The sequence below is a fragment of the Coffea eugenioides genome, chromosome 1, assembly GCF_003713205.1.
Source record: "Coffea eugenioides isolate CCC68of chromosome 1, Ceug_1.0, whole genome shotgun sequence".
NCBI lineage: Eukaryota > Viridiplantae > Streptophyta > Magnoliopsida > Gentianales > Rubiaceae > Coffea > Coffea eugenioides.
Genome location: NC_040035.1, coordinates 21,456,921 through 21,473,982, shown reverse-complemented (window position 1 = coordinate 21,473,982; position 17,062 = coordinate 21,456,921). Strand labels below are relative to the sequence as shown.

General features: G+C 37.6%; 2 protein-coding genes across 2 annotated transcripts; both read left to right on the top strand.

Moving 5' to 3' along the window:
• Nucleotides 1–1,049: 1,049 nt before the first annotated feature.
• On the top strand, nt 1,050–2,096 carry LOC113768950 (protein FAR1-RELATED SEQUENCE 5-like). The gene has a single exon (XM_027313452.1). The coding sequence runs from the start codon at nt 1,050–1,052 to the stop codon at nt 2,094–2,096; it is 1,047 nt and encodes a 348-aa protein (XP_027169253.1).
• Nucleotides 2,097–2,136: 40 nt separating this feature from the next.
• On the top strand, nt 2,137–4,249 carry LOC113768941 (protein FAR1-RELATED SEQUENCE 5-like). The gene is made up of 5 exons (XM_027313444.1): nt 2,137–3,150; nt 3,274–3,354; nt 3,522–3,593; nt 3,981–4,049; nt 4,178–4,249. The coding sequence occupies exons 1-5, from the start codon at nt 2,137–2,139 to the stop codon at nt 4,247–4,249; spliced, it is 1,308 nt and encodes a 435-aa protein (XP_027169245.1).
• The last annotated feature ends 12,813 nt before the right edge of the window (nt 4,250–17,062 follow it).

The window sequence follows — 17,062 nt, the reverse complement described above, 5'->3', positions numbered from 1 at the left end:
TAGCAGATGCAGCTACGCTCTCCGACTTCGGTGAAACGTGAAGCGTATTAGCAGACCAAGGTAACATGACTGAACCATGTCAGTAACTGTGGCCAATAATTTGTCACCCAAATGCACATCTGTTAAATGAAGGATGAAATTAGAGTCACTGAAGACATAATATGAAGATGATACAAGAATAGTGAAGTTGTACTGTATTTGCATGTGTGTACCGTATCTGTGTGTGTGTGACCATTTAGTTTTTCAGTGATGGACTATAAAGGGATAGTAGTTTTTGGAAGACCTAGGGGTATGTATTCAAGTAAACCATCGAACAGAATTAGGGAAAGATGAGAGAAACAAAGTCACATTTAACAAGTGAATGAATGTACATCTTGTTGTAAATTAGTTACATGTTATAGCCACCGTATTACAATTGATATGAATCATTGTGCATCTAGTAATTGGTCCATACTCATGGAGTAATATTAGTTTGTCCCTCTCTTGACCGTGTAGTGTGTATAAAATAGAGGTGTAGAGTTGAATGAGGTGAAACTGAGGAAAAGACATATGTGTGAATAATAAATGGGTGAACCTTGTATTGTAAGTAAATTACATGATGTAAAAAATATATTACAATGAGTAGAAAGTGATTGTTTGGCCCTCAAAATGTAGAAATAGTAGAAAATACGGAGTTGGCTTATGCGGTTGTCATTAACGAATGACATAAGGTCCAGTGAGCTAAAGAATCTAGAATCAAAATATAATCACCAGCGTGGATGTACATACAGTTAAAATAGACTTACATCGTGTGACCAATACATTACAATCCGTATAAGTTAGTGTACATGGAGTTGTATTTGTACACAGATTGTCTTAGAGTAAAAGTAAGGTGATGTGAATCATTAATCATATTGATAGCGTAATAATAGAATTTGGTATACGAGTAATGTATGATTCATAACACATTATGAATGGTAATATACATTTATGTTGTCGTTTATGTACATACTATTCATGAAGTGTTGCAAATTAGGGTGTTTGATGCATAATTGGCAGGATCAGAAGTAATGGATTGCAGCAAATTGGCAGAAGATGGGACCCCTGAGTTAGGAATGGAGTTCAACAGCGAAGAGGATGCGTACAAGTTTTACAACAAATATGCCTTTAAAATGGGTTTTAGTGTACGTAAAGACTATCTGAATAAAGACAAAGACGGCGTGACCACGTCTAGGAGATATAGTTGCTGCAAGGAAGGTGTGAAGCGCAAGTACGAAGGTGATGTGATGCCAAAGAGGACACGAGCTCCGACGAAAACAGGGTGTGGAGCTAAAATGGTTATTGTGTTGTTTAGAGGAACAATGAAGTACCGTGTGCATGATCTTGTTTTAGAGCATAACCATGAGTTGCACATTGCTCAATGTGCACACATGATGCCATCACAAAGAAAAGTGAGCGAGGCTCAAGGATTCCAAGCTGAAATAAGCGAGGACGCTGGGCTTTCATTGAAACAGAGCCATGAGCTTATGGGAAAGGAGGCAGGTGGGATGGGAAATATGGGATATACTCGGGAAGACCTGAAACTATATCTTCGTACTCGACGGGAAAGGAGTTTGAAATATGGAGAAGCAGGTAGCATGCTGAATTATTTTCAAGAGCAAACACTCGAGAATCCATCGTTTTTTCATGCCGTACAGCTGGACTGTGAAGAGCAGATAACGAATATCTTTTGGGCTGATGCAGGAATGTTAATTGACTACAAATTTTTTGGAGACGTAGTCACATTCGACACAACTTACAAAACAAATAAAGAATACCGGCCACTTGGAGTGTTTGTGGATTTTAACCAACATAGGCAAATTGTGATATTCGGTGCTGCCCTTATGTATGATGAGACTATAGATTCTTTCAAATGGGTGTTTGGTACATTTCTAGAAACAATGTGCGGAAAGCGTCCAAGTACCATACTAACCGACCAAGATCATGCCATGGCAGCCGCTCTTTCAGTTGTTATGCCTGAAACATTTCACGGTCTATGTACGTTTCACATAAGGCGTAATTTTATGAAACATCTTGGCAATCACTACAAGGAAAATTGTGGGTGCATGCATGTATGAGTTTGAAGAAGTGGAACAATTCAATAGGGTGTGGGAGGCGATGGTGAAGAAACACAATCTTGAAAATAATGAATGGCTCTCCGGGTTGTATAGAATTCGTGATAAATGGGCAAGGTGCATGATGAAAGAAAGATGGACCGCGGGAATGCGAAGCACCCAACTTAGCGAAAGCCTAAATGCAGCAATTAAAAATCATTTGAAACTAGATCATGACCTTGTGCAGTTCTTTAGACATTTCAATCGGGTGGTTGATGAAAAGAGACATAATGAACTGATCGCAGAATATGAAATGAGGCAAAAGCTCCCCATGGTCGGGTTTAGGCAAACACCTATGCTTGTGCATGCATCAGAGACGTATTCACCAACCGTATTTGTTGCATTCCAAAATGAATATGGCGAGTCAACAGCTATGGTTATATTGAGACAACAAGATGCAGCGATGATTGTGGAGTTTGCGGTCATGAGGTATGATGGAGGACCTGAAAGAATAGTGGTATTCAATCGGAATGATCTAAGTGTACGTTGTAGTTGCAAAAAATACGAGAATGAAGGCATTTTATGTGGGCACGCGTTGAAGGTGTTTGATACTGTGGGCATAAAAATAATTCTTCCTGAATACATTAACAGGCGATGGACAAAAAGAGCTCGGGCTGGAGACTGTTTTGATCGGCGAAGACGGGAAGTTGTGGCTGATCCTAAAATAATGATTTCAACTCGTTATCGGGAGCTCGCTCCAGCCATGATTAAGGTCGCAACTCGAGCAGCAATGTCGGAGGACACCAGCAAAGTAGCAATCACTGTCATATCCGATTTGGCAAAGAGAGTTGAGCTCCTCCTCTCAGAAAGCGAAGAGCAACCTTTGCAAAATCAAAAAAATCTGAATATGGAGGAACGGGATAAAATTGAAATTGTGAATGAAATGGGGGAGGCAGTAGTCGCAAGAGGCATTAAAAAACGAGGCGGTGGGAAGAAAAGTAGAGTGATGCGAAGTTGGATCGATAAATTTGACAGAGTAAAAAGAAAATCCATATTATCAAGAACTACACAGACTACGGTATGGATCAAATTTTGGTACTTGGGGAACATTTATGCTAAAACTAAGTTATCGTTATACTATTAACTAAAGTTTAGGTATCATTCATTATGAAATAATACTATTGCCGTGTCAATTCTGTAGGTCTCAGAATCGGAGCCGACATCGGTTTCATTTGAGGAATACATGTTTATGGGATGTCGTTCATCTACTGACTCTGTTTCGGTTAGTATAAAATGGACATGACTGTTGCTTTTATTTGGATGTTTCTAACAGCATAAATAGTTACATTGATGTTACATTGTGTGAAAATATTGTTACAGCCGTCATTCCTCCTGATATACCTATTTTGTTTGTCTTATACAATGATTTGGCCCATACGAAACTCATAGACGCATTCAATGAGTCAGACAGTGAATGGCCCTCCAAACGCTGTTGCTCCCGATATCGATGAAAGTCAAACGGTATGCATACATTTAGTAGTTAAAATAAAGACCTTCTTGTTCGTGTAGTTGAGTTACTTTTTTTTCTTTAATTGTAATGGTGGGCACCCGAAAGCTGTCAAATCATGCAAATTATGTAGTTAACGTATGCTCGCTTTAATAACATATTATTTTTTATTATTCCAAGGTCCACCGTTTGACTAATCAGGGGCCTCCTGCAAATGTCCCTACAGAATAGATGCATCCCAGATTTTCTATTTTTTTCAATCATAACTCCTTCAGAGATGTCTTAATGGTCTGATATATCATTTTTGTTATAATGTCTAGTCTAATTTAACTTTATAAGTGAGCAATATAGGTACTGGTAATAATTTGTTGACAGTCGATTACTTATACCATATAATGTAGGAGGAGCGTGGGGCAATTTCAACACACTGTGATGTTGATGCATATCATGTATTTGCACTATCACCTCAGGTGACAAACTTTTATCTTTACAGCAAATATTTATGTAATGTTATTAATTGGAGACTTGGATATCGTATATCATTAATCGTATGTTTCATTAATAATATTTGCTGATTTGCCATCGTTACTCATTTCAGGGAAGAAATAACACCCAGGGATTGCAACTACGCGTTGATGTCGCTTCCCCCGAGAAGGAGGTTGATAAATGATGTTTAACTATACTTTTTGAACGACACATTAAGTGGTTGTCCCAACTTGGGAATGCTGCATATGTACGTTACAAGCAGTTAATAAGCTGTTACAACTTATTGACGAGGTTGTACAGGCACCATTGATGGACCCTCTTTTCAAATTTAGACAAGTGGATTACTATTGTAATCGCATCTAGTGTTAGTAGTCATCAATAGTTTGTATTGGGTTGTATAAACTTGTTAGAAAATTATAAAGTTGGTAGAAAATTGAAGTAACAATTTTACAATAGAATTGAACGTGTTTTTGTGATCGGATATTTTTTCCTAAATCGACCATAACAGTTAAATGGCTATCGTGATATGTATACCATTCTACTACATTCAATTGCTTACCTTAATAACATATTTATTGGTATAGATCGCACCGCCAAAGGTACTTACGTATAAGATAACACAATCTAAAGTATAAATTGTCTTGATTTTGTTACGATGCTAAATTCGAATTATTATTGGGCTATTTTTTATATAAACATTATCATTTAGGCCATTTATTTTGGATCGCTTGATGAATTTAGCGCACCATTGACATGATGTATCACAGGCACATCAATTGGTATTACAAGATTTTAGGTTAATTGAATTACGGTCAAACCAGGTCACGACCACATGTTGGTAATAGGTGCACATAAGAAAATGATTCATTGGAGAACTAATTTGTAACATTAAAATGAAGTTTTACAATGCAATAGAAAGGAAGAACGAACAGTACACAATGGGTTACAACCAGTTAGGGATATGTTACTGTTACGTTACAACTAGTTACGACTGTTTAACCGGCATGATTAATATCCAAATATGGTAAGCAATTTATTTGAGTAGAGATTATAATGAGTATAGTTTTATCGCTACCCTGATGAACATTGGACTACATCCCTTGTTATTAGTTGTATCCCATACAACACCTGGGAACTCCGTCATGCATTAGACAATGGGGTATATACCTTTGAAAGTCATCGTCGCTTGATTCAGTAAAGTCAGATAGGTCCGGGTCGGATATAAGCATGGGATCTGCTAAAATATGCTGAACATCAAAATGTTTTCCAACACCATGTCTTTTTGCGGCCTGGATCTCGTGAAACCTGTGAAGCCTACGCTCCATCTGCATAACTTCTCGCTGTAGTCTATGTAATATGCTTGCATCATTGGCTTGTGGTCCTATAACAAGATCTGCTGATCGACTTCTCGGGACGCGGAGGCCATGCCAACAACAAAATACCTCTAATTCCATTCTTCGCTCACGAGCAGGCTCCCATATGGGTTCATGGTCCATAACGAAATAGCCAGACGGTAGATGCTCGTTGACGGTATTTTTAAAAATGTGACCAGCTAGTCCCAGAGAGTTGTTGGTGTTAAGTGGAGCATTTCTGAACTCGTGTTTGGCACCATATAAAATCCTCCCGTCTGGTGTTTCGTATTTGCTTATGGCATTTGTTGGACCCAACGATACTTTCCGTCTTTTTTGCCGAACATTTGATGGTGAGCTTGTATGAGATCCTTCGTTTGTGGATTGCATGACTATGCTAATACCTACTATTTTTTGGTTGGATGAAAGGAAGGATCTACTGATAAAGAATTAGGTGGGAGAAAAAAAGATGTAGAAATTTTTAACGGAGCACCTGTTTCAGACCATGCATAGTAAATGGTTTCTTCTGGCAACTTGACCAACTGCTTGTTGTGTTATTTCATGTTGTTCTCCACGGGATAGTACCCCTGGGTGAGTAGATGAAGGCATGACAGCCACCTATTAACGAGAGAATAGACTAAATGTTTGGTCAAATGTATAGTGTGTTGATGAAATAATGATTCAATTCGATCGGGCCATGACCTGTACTCCAACAACAATTGGGTCAGGCGAATACCCAGTTATACATCAGTCACCTTACTTTTCATATGTGACAAGAAGTTACAACCAGCATATGTACGTTACAAGAAGTTAATAAGCCGTTACCGCTTATTGATGTGCTTGTACAGTCACCTTGTCATTTGCCCGTATGTTAAAACTTAGACAATTTGTTTACAATTTTTTTTACATGAGTATTACAGATAGTATTACAGGCACTTCAATAGGTATTACTCCTTCAGTACAGAAATGAAGTTACAATTGGCGGCTCGGCTTGGTTCCACATGACCACATAATAAGTAACAGTTTCGCAGAAGAACATGATACTTCGTTGGGACAAGTAATTTGAAAGTAGGGTAACTAATATTTAAAATGCAACAAATTTTGATTACGCCATGTACATGTTGAGTTACAACCAGTTATGTATATGTTACAATTCATTACAACTAATGAATTTCCAATCGGCAGTTTTTCATCTTATCTAGTTAAAACTAGTGATATTACAACTAGAAATTTCCTGATATTACAACTAGTGATACTACCGACAGTTAATATCTAATGAACCTTTCCTCTTCTCTTGTTTGCGCGAGTGCACTTGACACAAACAATAAGTCCTCCCCCCAACACATAAAATTTCTTAGACACTTTAGTAAGTGTCTATTGAGAACATAGAGATGGTCGATTCAAACCCCAAAACAATTGATGTAGCGAGGCCTTCTCGAACATCTCATTAAATTAGCGAGATCTTCTCGAATATCATGCAACCTACTGGCTGCTATTTAGCACCCAAGAACTTGATTTTTGTGTGAACCCTCTATTGATGTCACTGCAATTGAGGTTAGAGGAGGGTTGAAGAATAATCATAATAAATTTCATGCACGGGTTCATTGCCACCCTTCAGTAGAATGAAATGGGAAGTGTGAAGTTATTGAAAATGAAAAATGTTTGTGTAGCAATGAAAGGTGGACGGGAAAATTTTTGTTGTTGAGGGATATACTTTTGCAACCGCCCCCTTTTATAGTTCGCAGGACCCTCACAATGTGGTAAAATATCACTGGACAACGTATTTCAGGCCAAACAATTTTGTCGAATTAGTGGAAGCTGTAGAGTTCGATGCATGCCATTGAATTGTGTCAAATCTGTTCACACAATAAAACAAATTATGCAGTTTTTGTCATGAAATGACCTGTACACCAATATTAAGGGTCATGTGGATAAACAGTTACACATCAGTGACCTGTACGTTTCACTATGTACGGATTGCGTTACAACCAGTTAGCTGTATGTTACAATTTATTATAACTAATGAATTTGCAATCAGCAGCTTTTCGTCTGCTCTATTTAAAACTGAATAATATTCCAACTAGATATTCTCCGATATTACAACTAGTGATAATACAACTAGTTAATATTCGATGAACCTTTCCTCTTCTCTTGTTTGTGCTATTGCCCTTGGCAGAAACGATAATTCTTCCCACTGACACATTAAATTTGTTAGACACTTTATTAAGTATATATTGAGAATAGTTACGATGATCGTTTCGAACCCCAAAACAATTGCGTAGCGAGATCTTCTCGAACATCTCATTAAAATAGTGAGATCTTCCCGAACGCATATGAGGGCAACTAGTACATCACGGGAGAAGAAACTGTAGACCCACATGCAGTGACTGAACCATGTCGGATAAGTTTTGTTACGTACAAAGCGCCAGATTTGTAGTACCGACAGTGAATATACTTGTTACGTGCTGTTGCTAATCGTTTACAGACTTCAACACATGTTTGCAACTTTTATCATGTTTTGGTCCTGTACACCAACTTTTAAGAGAGCACCTATATACAGAGTTACATATTAGATTCATGTATGTTTCACTGTGTGCATACACAGTTACACTGTCACAGGGAGGTATGACAGCCCAAAACAACAGTCTCTTAGCCAAGAGTCAGATGTGTAACACTCTATGGCCTTGGTCAGTGTATGACCCAAATTTACTACCTCTATGAGCAGTTCATACCTCCTTCTGCTCCAATGCTCTATAGGGGATTTCAAATTCGACTAGAAATTTTATATATGTTGTAACTCAGAACGAACAAAGAGGTAAATAAGAACTTACGAATTGTAACAATATATGAACAGTTTGTCAATCGTATGGACAAAATGTTGAACTATTTTTTTAGTATCGATACTCTTAATAAGTGTTACGTCGTGTCACTAATCAGCATCAGAAAATAAAATAAATTTTACAGTTTTTATCATGGTAAGACCTGTATTGCAACATTAAGGGTACCGATGTGAATACAGAGTTACACATCAGTGACCTTAATTTCGACAATGTGCATACACAGTAATACGTAAAACATTGTGCATAAAATCTCACAATGAATGTCAGTTTTTTGGCCCAGAGTCAGATGTGTAAAACTGAATGGCCTTGGTCATTCAATGACCCACAATGTGATAGTACCTGAATAAGCACCTCCTTCTGCTCCTGATGCTTCATTAAAGATTTTCAATTTGACAACTAATTTCCTTGAATGTTGTAACTTAGGACGAACAAAGCTGTAAGTAAGAACGTACGAATTGTAACAATTTACAATAAAGGTAACCATTTGTGCATCATTATACAATTCATAGTTTCAATTAGTTGGAGTCATTAACACAAAACAATTGAACAACACAGGTGATTTCAGACAAAATACGCAATCATATAACTTCACAAAAAACTTTCAATGTGACTTCACCAGTTTCATTCAACTATACGACTGCATCTACTGTTTACTCTATCTTCTAGATCAACTGCCAAAATGAAAAGTCAACAGTACAAGGACGTCAGTGTAACTTTGCCTATAGAGGATATATCTCCGACAAACTACAGGCGAAGTTCATATCATATGGGTCGAAAAATTGAAAGTGCTGTCAGCGAAAAATTGCTATTAGGAGCAACAGAAAGGTGACCGCTACCGATATCGTCATGAAGGTTTTCATTTGTCGAATATCTTGTTCGATTCGGTGCACATGGTACGGGAAAGAGTTTGGTTCATTTTGCACTGTTCCGGGACTGTCGAAGGAGCTTTCTCTACTTATTGCTTGTCGATTAGGTGAGGGAGGGCAGTAGTTAGCCTGAACTTGCTCATGATTCCTCCCTATTGAATGACACCAAGCGAAAAAAGCACAAGTTTTTCCTTCACAGACGAAGTACAGCAACCCCTTCGTTGGTTTCTGTGACTCCACGATCTTCAGCCCAGCCCTTTTTCCACAGTGACAGTACCGATATTGGTACCTTAACTCAGAAGATCCGCCACCAAAATTGCTCGATGAAGACATTTGAACGATCTAAAACTCCTTTTGGGCCACATAAGCTTTTGTGTTTTAACCTTCCGTTGAAGTAGTGGTTGTGTGTCGATCAGGAGCTACGGACCAACACACAGGTGGGAGTTATTATGTGGCAAGAAACGATATAAGCTAGCTAGTAACATAATTCTGGAGAATTAGTAAGTATAGAATAAGTAACATGTTTTTTTAAAACAAACACAAAACCCGAATTTGTTAGGTTATGTGTTTGGGTATCCCGAGTGGGAGTAGTGTAGAAGACGTCAATAATAGTGTGTTGGTGTTGGTTCGTAACACCAATTTAAATATGATGCTGAGAAAATTTAGCGCATAATAGGATGCAGTCCAAACTTCAGACTCACAGCTGTTAGAGGTTCAACGATGTAGCGTTCCAGCTACCTACTTTTGGCAGTTCTTCCACCCCAATTCATGGGACAACTAAACATGTCAATCACCTAATCAATTTCCAATAGTTTCCAAAACATGTAATTGACTGTTACAATTGGGTTTACGTATCACTAATCCAATAAATAAATTGATAATCAAACTATTTTGTAATAACGTCCAAACACATCGTAACTAACAATTTTCAAATATCAAGTTTTGTATTAATTTTGAAACTGTGACTTCCCAAATAACTATTTTGTAACAGTCTTTGAACACCCTGTAACTTTCCAATAATTATTTTGTAACAACCTACAAACACTTTGTAACTACCAGCTTTCATGTATGAAATTTTGTATTAATTTTCAAATTGTAACTTTCAATAACTAATTTTGCAACAAACTACAAATTCACTGTAAAAAGTCTTCAAATACGGAGTATCAGTATTAATTTTTAATCTGTAACTTCCAAAATAATTTTTTTTGTAACAATCTTTAAACACACTGTAACTTCCCAATAAATATTTTATAACAATCTTCAAACACGATGTAACTAACAATTTTTCAAACATACTGTAACTTCCCAATTAGCTTAATATGACATTAGCCTTACCTGGATGTGGTTGGAATAAAATCATACTTAATTATTATGCTCAATTCAGTTTGTCAGGTCCGCTTTATATGCAGCTGACATTGGTGTGTTATGACAGTATGCCTACAAGTTTTCGATGATGATTAGCGAGAATTCAGACCCATATAGGTAGCAGCATGATGGTATAAACAGAGTTACCGTGTGTGTATATAACTGTTACAGTCATGTTACTTGAATTAGAACCTTATGAATAATATAACTATACCAACCTTTCCGCTTTCGACCATATGACCGCAACCTACGTGGTATTTCTGGCTCATGTAGATGTGACGTCGATGCACTGACGTTCAAAGGTGGTTGCACCGTTGCTTGACCTTTTTCGGCAGGTTCTATGACATTTGACCTATATTGCTTATGGTCTTGCTCTTGAAGCTGTATAATGCTTCCTTGTGTAGTTGTTGTCATGGTGGCCCCTTGTTGGTAATCAGTTACAAGAGTAGCACACGTTAAATTCTGACCCTAACAAATTTTGTTAGCCAAATCTTGGCCATTAACTGTCACAGAGGGTAACCGTCCCTGCCTTTTCTCCCTTTGGATGAGGGTCAATCCCTTTATTATTTTCTGCGTACAACTTGTCAAATTTAAAGTATTTGGTGTATATACCCATCAACTTGTATATACCCATGTCAAATGAATCGTTGCATTATTTACTGACTTGTTCATATGTCAATTATTTACTGACAAGTTACATCCAATTGCATAACGAACAAATAGCCTTACAATTGGGCGCTTGTTCTATAATTACACATTGTTCAAGGTAGGTTCCAGTATAGTTGGCACAGAATCACGACGAGCATCTTTGAACCATAGAGTCACGACACATTTGAACCAATTAATGCTCCGTTAATGTTATTACTGACATTATTCTAGTGTCAACATAAAACCTGAATTAAATTCATAATTTATGGCCACAAATGATAAATAAACAGCACCACGATACAAATTGCTAATCAGTATTGATGCTAATGTCTCCAGAAAAACAAAACTACTGTCTCAAAAGAAAGGTCCTTCTCAGTAGACTCCAAAATAAAATTAGTTACAGCAATCCAAAAGCTATCATATACACGTAATAATATACAAAAGCACGTCAAATGCAATTTTGTGAACTTCCTTCTCTCCCAGTCATCAATACTTATAAATCAGGCATTACCAACATTCAACTGCGCCCGTTTAGGTACTTGCAGGTTTGCGAAGCTGTCCGGAAACTTTGAGTTCTCCGCTGAGTTACACAATCGAGCTGTGTATAGCACTCGATACTTGCCAACATTTTCCTATCAGTACAAGAGGTAGGAATTATTATAGTTGAGTGTCGAGGTAACAAGCATTAAATCAATTTCAGATGGATTGTAGGGAGAAAAGGGATATCAATTGTAATACCTCTGTAAGCCGAACAGCCAACCTTCCGCTCCAATGCTCTAGGAATGTCATAACGAAAACACCACTGTCACACCTGTTCACGTTGTCTTCTCATTAGTCAGTTATGGTGTATATGTTGGACAAAAAACTTAGTACACGCTCTAACAATAATGACGGGAGAAGTCAAACTATTTACACTTTGTTGGGTGAGTGATGAGGGACATCGACAACAGAAAATCCGAAACTGGAGAAGTCAATTTCCTTGCCAAACTTTGCCGCCACGACCAAACCCAGTGCACGTTTCTATATCACCAAAGATTATGTAAAACTGATTACAATCCACTAATGTGTCACTGTCATATCGCGTAATGCATTTAGCAATTTGTCCAACATACCAGTCGATTCAGTACACTAATGTCTTTGCTCTTTGCTTGAGTGCTATCAGGGTCTAGCATGTGCACTTCTTTCTCTGAGACACCAAAGCTGTAGACAAACCAAGACCCCTCTATGCATACTGGCACAAGTATCTGAGCCAAATGAGGTATGAAAAAGGTCAGACAGGTCATTCTACATAACCGAGTTCACACATGTTTTGAATGTTCAACAGTCACATAAGAAGTTTTGGATTAAAACTGATAATTGCATACCCAATCACAATTTGCAGGATCAACCCCCGTATTGTTATTGCGAACCTTGAAGAGCTTTAGAAGCTTAGCTGATAAGCTGGCATCAGAGAGCTTGTCGAATTTTCCCATTTTTAAAATTCCTTCCTGCAACCAATAACATAGCCGAGTGAAAGGTGCATAGAAGACATTAATAATGGTGCGTTGGATCGTAATACCAATTCAGATATGATGATGAAAAACTTTAACACAACTGTAGGATGCAGTCCAAATTTCAAACTCACAACTGCAACAGGTTCTACGATGTAGCGTTCAAGCTTCCTAATTTTGGTAGTTCTTCCACCCCAATTCATGAGACGGGCAAACATATCAATCACCTAATCAATGGCAAATGGTGATCAAAACATATAATTGAGTGTTGCTTGGGTGAGTTTACGTATGACTATTCCAATCAATAGATACATAATCAAACTTTTTGACTAAAAGTAATGAACTACTGACCCGATTAGACACATGCATGCCATTTTCCAGTATCTTCAAGTCAAGCCGAGTCAGCGAAAATTGATACATTTGAACAAGTATGTCCCTATCACATCCAGGACACAATTAAACGATTTACTAATAATTATTACTCCTACTCCAAAACACGAAAATCTGACTAATGTATATGAACTCGAATCTCATCCATATTCAATCTGTTTTTCTATGCCATCTTATTATGAACCACACGCGTACTTATTGTAGTGAATGGATCACAAGATCGAATTAATAGTTTTGTCAAGAATCTTACTTGGGATTTTGGTCCGGATCCCATGCATATGCAGCCACATTTTTTTCATATAGGCTAACTGTCACAGGTGCTGGTAGAATGAACTCTGCTGACCGCAGAACGGTGCTCTTCTTTGTTGCACGTGTAGACTTGTGCTTCACCTCAACGTCAAGGCCTCCTACAAAAGGCAAATAACATGCATTTCATATGACATTCATTTGTTGTCGTCTAACAAATTATAAGGTATTTTGCTTCATTCTTCAGACACAATGCAATTAGCAGTCATCAAACACCAATCGATTATTTTTCAAATGCAATGTAACTGTCCTAAGAACTATTTGTACGACTCTTCAAACACACTGTAACTAACACTTTTCAAACAGTTGTGATAAATTTTCAAACACACTATAACTTCTCAATAACTAATTTGTAACAGGCTTCAATCACACCATAACAGTATGCTAAATTAACTGTTTCTAAGAGTTTTCAAATGCACTTTGACCAATAAATAAGTGAGTATCAACCTACAAACATACATTTAAACAGCAATCATTTAATATGGAGTTATGTTTTAATTTTAGAAACTATAACTTATCTATTAATTATAATGACTAACAGTCTTCAATAACATTCAACTTTCGTCTAAATAATCACTAATGTAACAAGTTACAAACACTTCGTAACTAACATTCTTGAATTACGGACTTTGCATTAATTATGAAATAGCATCTTCCCCATTAACTATTTCGTAACAGCTTTCGAACACAGTATAACTTTCCGGTAACTATTGTACAATAATGTAAAATAAATTTCGAGACTAACGATCCCCGAATATGGAGTTTTGTATTCAATAGAGCAAACTGTAACTTTCAGGTAACTATTTTGTGACAAACTTCAAGCACAATGTAAACATTCTTCAAACATACTAATTTTTAATCTATAAGTTACCAAATTTTTTGGTAACAATTTTTAAACACACTGTAACTATTCAATAACTATTTTGTAACATTTTTCCACCGCAATGTAACTACCATTTTTCGAAACACACTAATTTCTTAACATGAATAAAGTCATACTTTCTTACGATGCCTAATTACGTTTTTACATCAACTTCATATGTGTTTCACATCGGACAGGGTATGACAGTATGCCTAACAAGTTTTCGATGATGACAAGCAAGAGTTCAGACCATCATGATGGTATAAACACAGTTACCGTATATGATAATAGATGTTACAGTCATACTACTTGAATTAGAACCTTATGAATAATAATAGTATACCAACCTTTCCACTTTCGACCATATGATCGCAACCTTCGTGGTATTTCTTGCTCAAGCAGATGTGACGTCGATGCAGTAGCGTGCAAAGGTGGTTGCACCGTACATTGACCCTCTTCGGCAGGTTCTATGACGTTTGACCTGTATTGCTCCTGCTCTTGCTCTTGAAGCTGTATAATGCTTCCCTGCGCAGTTGTTGTCATGGTGGTCCCTTGTTCCAATCCGCGACTGATGTTATCGGGTACGACTGATGAGGTAGGAATTGGATTCTCTACGTCCATTACATCTTCATTCAGCTCTGGGTCTGGGATACCTTCAATATTTGTCCTCGTATTGGCATCGTCTTTCTCGGCCTGCACTGCATTATGCTCGTCTTCATCAGACCCTTTCGCATCAATTTCTTCAGCATCATCATCCTCGTCGTTAGCCCCTTCTTCGGCAGATTGAAATTCCAGCTCTTCTTCGGTATCAGGACTCTTGTGCATTGTATAGTCCTCCTGTACAGGTTTTTTTCCTTTGTCCAATGCTTCAGGCTCAGAAGTGGAAGCTTTTGCTCTCGGCTGAGAGGAGAGGATTTCTGCAATCTTCAATATCCTTCGTTGGCTACTAACAGCAATGTTATACAGCTCATTTAGCTCAGCCTGCAGTTAGATGATGAAATTATCAATCCATAAATGAGCCACATGCTCTCAACAATGGAATACAATACAGGCATATACAATAGTACATTTACGCAAAGGTTCTTAATTTAACATTTGAATTGCGGCCATAGGTTCTATAACTGTAACTTATATACTAAAAAATAAAATGGTCACCCGGGATCATTGAAACTTCAGACATTTATAACATGATTGGCCAAGACATCACTATATTTCTATATTTCCATTCATGTGACTTAATTTTTAATAACTCTCTGGACAGGGATGTAATATTGGGATTGGTATCACATATTAACATGATACTACAACATGAATGAAGTTGATAGGCCTATCAATAACCAATAATATTTCTTACAATATGCAGTAATTACGTCTAATCAAACAACAAATTTCATTAAATCATGGAACAGACCCACTTACACCGATATCGGCGTGCCCGCTGTTCATCAGCATCCCTACCAAATCAGGGGTAGTTCAGTACTCTGCCCATCATATTCATTATCATCCGGATCATATTGTCCAATCTTTAACAACAAATTAAACCAACCATTTCAATAGCAAAAACATTGGACTACATAGACCACTACCTTTTATATGAAATGAGGTCAACAATATATAACATTTTACCAGTTTTCCTTTTCCATAAGCTCCAAGATTTTTAATCTCAAGTGCATCCCTTTCAGAGATCAGAGCATCTGTCCATGCCTTAGCTCGCGGAGTAGTCCTCGACACTTTATGCTTCAGTATTTGTACCCGATCAAGATAATGAATCTGCAATACAATACAGCAATTAATTCAACTGTAGATAAACTTGACCACACTGTTAAAACATCATCGTAGACGCATTCATTTGAGCATAATCTAATCAATCCATCGCACTGAATTCGATAAAATGTGGAAATACAGACAGTAGTTATGAAGGCACGCAAAACTAATTAACTCTCTGGTGCACTGTGTAACAATTAGAGCATATTTCGTCATGACTACAACTGTCTAATCTTACCAGCAGAACGAAGATACAACCGCCAACGTATTGGTGCTGCTTTTCACTTTTCTTTTGCACCTCTAGCACCTTATTGCATAGTACGATCCTCACATACTCAGCCCAGTTCAATCTGGCTACCCTATCAACCAATTGCGTACAGTTCCAAAGCTTTATTTTGTGCTCGGCTCTAGTGGTTGGAACCAGTAGACATCCACAACAAAATGCCACGAATAGTCTTAAGAATTCTTCCCCTGCATTCATGGCTACCAACTCATTTGGGAGCTCATTCCATTTGTATGTCCTATGACTTGGTCCAGTTCCCCCAACCTCGGTTGTATCGGTGTCTTCAACTGGAACGGGACCTTCGTTCGGGATCCCCAGGATTAAACTGATATCCTTTGACGTTAAAGGTAGCACACCATCTCCATGTATATTTAAACTGCTCAATGTCGGATTAAAGTTGTCAACAAGCCAGGTGGCTATGCCACTAGGAATCCAGTGACACTGTATGTCTAGCAGCCCTCCAAATCCTATGTCTCTAATCTGCTGCTTCTTAGTTTCATCGATTCGTGAAACGAAGCTTGACATCTGCTTTGGCGAGCATCGGATAGTGTACTTCTGATTCTACACCATTTTTTAGATATATGCATTAGACTAATATAAGTTTCGTATCCGTGTTTGATGAATCATGCCGTGTATTTACCTTGATTTGAACACGTGCTTTTCGCAATATCGGCTTTCCTAGACGTTCTATTTCTTCTCATACTCTTCTTTCTCTTTCAAATACTCCTCCTTTCGCTTCCTCATTTCTTCCTCACTCAACTTATTAAATGCTGTCCGGGCAATGTCATTGTACTGCATTGAATAAATTAAGTCAAAAAACACTTTAGACTAAAC

Excerpts from the sequence above, each read along its gene's own strand:
- LOC113768950 (XM_027313452.1), top strand. The coding sequence starts at position 1,050 with ATGGATTGCAGCAAATTGGCAGAAGATGGGACCCCTGAGTTAGGAATG.
- LOC113768941 (XM_027313444.1), top strand. The coding sequence starts at position 2,137 with ATGGTGAAGAAACACAATCTTGAAAATAATGAATGGCTCTCCGGGTTG. Across the intron at positions 3,355-3,521 it reads CATCTACTGACTCTGTTTCG|ACGCATTCAATGAGTCAGAC; the intron begins GTTAGTATAAAA and ends CGAAACTCATAG. Across the intron at positions 3,594-3,980 it reads ATATCGATGAAAGTCAAACG|GAGGAGCGTGGGGCAATTTC; the intron begins GTATGCATACAT and ends CATATAATGTAG.